We start from the raw sequence: 3,876 nt of genomic DNA on the forward strand, positions 1-3,876 counted from the left end.
AATGTAAACATGTTTTTTTATACATATTGTAAACAAGTTTTACATATCGTAAACATGTTCGTAAGCATGTTTATTTATACATATGTTAAGCATGTTTTACATTGCGTAAATATGTTTGTAAACATGTTTATTTATACATATCGTAAACATGTTTTACATATCGTAGACAGTTTTGTAAACATGTTTACATTGAAAACGGGAGACGATAATCACAGAACCCCCAAACTTATTCACAGTTCGCCCTTAATGAACTCAAACTATTTTTGAAGACTGCAAATCTTTTGATAAACTGGAATCCAGTTGATCTAAAGATCCAGTCTGGATAGATATCGAAATGCAGTACCGAAAGTTAGGTACCGGTATCACCATGTTTTTAGACGTCGTCTTGATACATTTTACCGATACTCACATTTGCGTTAATGTGAGCTAACCTCGACTCAACCTAACTCGCCCGGGGTAAACCGAGATGACTCTCGATTTAACCTAACTCGCGCCAGTTAATCTGAATCGGCCCTCGACTCAACTACATTTGCGATAGTAAACGTGCTTCTTATGAATCCACATTGGTTGTTTACTATCGATTCTACTTCACTTTTCTTGCTACACTGAATCAAAAATGTGGCCAAAACAGCCAATTCGTGGAATAGTGCCGGATATTATTCTGTAATGCCGCAGATGATTCTTCCACATTCATTATTAGCGCAGCCATTCCCAGCTCAAAGTGAAATTGTGCGTGCGTTTCAGGAGCAGTTGCAGTGTATTCTTGCGGTTCGCCATGCACCTGTGTGAGACGATGCCGCACTGGGAGGGGGGGGCAGATAATGAATGAGGCCATGGTATGCTGCGGAGCTTGTAGCAATAAACTGTTTTGATAGACTATTGTGAACACTGCTCACTTATTACTGTATTAATACATGCTACATGGGATGTAACTTACATGTATATAGGAGCTGGTTCTGCACTGGAACTGTCCAATCGCAAAAACCATATGGGGTCCAATACGGGCGATCTGTAAATAAGTTTGGGGGTTCTGTCACAGAACTTCTGTGACCCGGATTGTCTTCTCCGTTTCATTTTGTACTCGTGCTCAAACTTTCATTGAAAGTTTCAAGGGTTAAAAGAGTTGAAGTACACTGTTTGCTTTTGGTTTGCCCAGTGCTTTCGTGAGAACTGTACCCGACGGATATTGTAACCGTACGTCCCCATCGTGACTTCACCATGAGGAAACCACCAGACCAGTGGCCAAACGAAACATCGCCGGCAGTCACTTGACTTTTTGCCCTCAAGACCACAAGTCCCCTCCTAGCCACGTCAGAATCATGCGCAGTGCATTTTACATTTTTCTTGTTGTCGCCGTCTTAGCTCGCTGTAGTGTCGTCGCAGCATTCACGAATGCCGATGACTCTCAGCTCTTGTCGAAGGTCTCTCCCGACTTCGCAGCCAACGATATGACCTATACTGTTTCCCGGAAGAGACTTCTTCGAGTCGCAGGCCGGGAAGATGATGACGCGACGACCGATGAAGAAGATCGAGGTTTTACCAGCATCGTTGATGTCATCAAGAGATCGGATGCCGCCGAAGCACTACACAAGTTATCGAAAGCCTCCGCCAAAAAAGTGAAAAAGGCCGGCAAAGCTGTCAAAGAACTGACTGCAAAAGAGAAAGAGGCCTTGAAAGCCCTCTTGGCACTGAAGGATGGCAATTAAGGGTAGCACAAGGATTCAGTGGGGACTATTAGGCGATCGATGACCCTTTTATGTTTATTGAGTGGGGACTATTAGGCGATCGATGACCCTTTTATGTTTATTGAGAAGGTAAACTGAAAATTGGAGTCCGATTTAAGCTTACAGTCAGTAAAAAAGTGAATTGGCAAATTGAGACTTTTCCCCTTCTGATAAAACGCATTTCTTCAAATCTACGCCTCACGTAGTCAGGGCAAACATCTCTACTGAGCAGTAACCGAAACGCTCGATGAGATGTTTCGTCCATGCACTGTTTTGCAGGAATTTAACTGCGATGCATGCTCCACCTGTCACTTCAGCCCACCCCAGTTTATTATAAAATAAATACACGAAGGAGAAATCCCTGGTCCTGCCGCAACAGCTTTTGCTTATGGAAGCAATGTGCATTAACCAATTTTAATATTGGTCTCACGTAGTACGAGCAGACAAGAAAGTACGTACAGCAATTGGCTTTAATCCTGGTATTGCTACATGAGTAGTACGTATAAGGATTAATATAAGGATGGAATAAGTGGTCCACAGAAAAAGTAGGAACTGCGTCAATTCAATCATATTATCCAGTTTTTCGTAAGTAAAAAACAAGTTTTTTATGGCCTTGCACCATAATTTTTAATTTTAAGCACTGAAATGATGGGAAAATCATTTGTTTTCTTTAACAGCTTAGAAAGATATATTAAGCAACTTCAAGCTGTTTTTTTAGTATGAGCGACGTTGGTCTTCAAATTGTTGCAGATTCCAAAACTTAAACCGAGCAGGTGATATTTTAACGTTGGAACCAGTTTGAAAGGTGCTATGAAATTTTCAAGGCTCTTTGCGTTAGCATTTGGTTGATAGTGTCGTATACATCCTTCTTCAAGGGTTGGGCTGTTCAGGGAGTACGGTCTCGCTCAGTGGCCGTAGCGGTAGATAAGAACACTTACAAGCAAAAAAAAACGTACTTATTGACTTGGCTTCCTCTTGAGTAGAAGGGGAGAAATATAAGAATGAGAGCTAACTGGAAGAGAGGTCTAACACCTTCCCTTCCTCACGTACCCTACACCACTTTTCTCACATTTCAACGAAGAGTTCACTTCACCAGTCGTCCGCCCTCGTGGGACAACACGGAGCTCTGGGAAGGGACCCGATGACGCTAGGTGCCTTAGTCCCACGATACCAGAGAATCAGCGTTCTTGGCCTCCTTATAGAACCACTATAACGGGTTCAGCCTGGGGCACGCAAGCCGTCGAGCTCAACGGGAACCATCCTGACGAGACGGCCGAGCGAGGAGTAGCCACAGGACCTCGGGTCATCCCGACGGGACGCACAGCTCCTGGAATGACCCCTCGCTCCCGGGTACGGGACACCCTCCCCGATATATCGTTTGCTGTCCTCGGCGAACGGTTTCCCTGCCGACGCTCCTCACGTTTGCCATATTCACTCCGCTGTTAGTCACTTCGACCGGTATGTGAGGCTGGAACGCCTCAGGGTAGTCCTCGGCCCAGTCATCTATGAAGTCGGGGTCGGCGGCGTGATAGTCATATAACACTTCGACGTCGTCGTCGACCCATAGACGTTCGATGTTTCGAGCTCCGCAGCACTGCACTTAGAAGCATTCCGGCGAGTACTTGAAGGAGCTAGCTCAACCAGCACTTTAGGGGGGACGGTTCGTAGAGGGCTTCCATCGTCATACTGACGGCAAGCGTGAAATATCACTCCGGCGATCACCACGATAAGTGTGCCGGCGAAACTCCAGCCAGGAAGTAGTTGCATGCCAGTAGAAATAACAGTACGGCCCCCACCCCCACAGGTCCCAGGAGCATGAGCTCCAACAGATCAAACACGTTGACCGGTACGTACAGTAGCCGGGAAAGGCATAGTAGTACCAACCGGCAGACAGCTTCTCTCACAGCGTACAGGCGCATCCAGGTAGCCTTGGAAGCTACCCAGAAAGCGTACCAATAGCGTACGCTCGAATTTCGGGTACGGAGGAGGGCTTCCGGGATGTAGTCGGAGAAAGTCACCTAGCCGGCGATCCACCAGCTCCGCAGCATCCATCCATAGCGACCATACTTTTTTTCTTCTCTAAGCAGAACGATGGGAGGCACAGCGAAAAGCGCACTCCAGAATTCATACGCACCGCGGAGTTGTCGAAGTT

At 45.9% G+C, this 3,876-nt stretch overlaps 1 protein-coding gene across 1 annotated transcript; it reads left to right on the top strand.

Annotated features, from left to right (window-relative positions):
- Positions 1 to 1,319: 1,319 nt before the first annotated feature.
- On the top strand, positions 1,320 to 1,706 carry PITG_04145 (secreted RxLR effector peptide protein, putative; the record flags this gene model as incomplete). Its single annotated transcript, XM_002905801.1, has 1 exon — positions 1,320 to 1,706. One exon carries the CDS (start codon positions 1,320 to 1,322, stop codon positions 1,704 to 1,706), a length of 387 nt encoding a protein of 128 aa, XP_002905847.1.
- Positions 1,707 to 3,876: the final 2,170 nt, after the last annotated feature.

Source organism: Phytophthora infestans, genomic scaffold (genome assembly GCF_000142945.1).
Source record: "Phytophthora infestans T30-4 supercont1.5 genomic scaffold, whole genome shotgun sequence".
In the NCBI taxonomy this organism is placed as follows: Eukaryota; Oomycota; class Peronosporomycetes; order Peronosporales; family Peronosporaceae; genus Phytophthora; species Phytophthora infestans.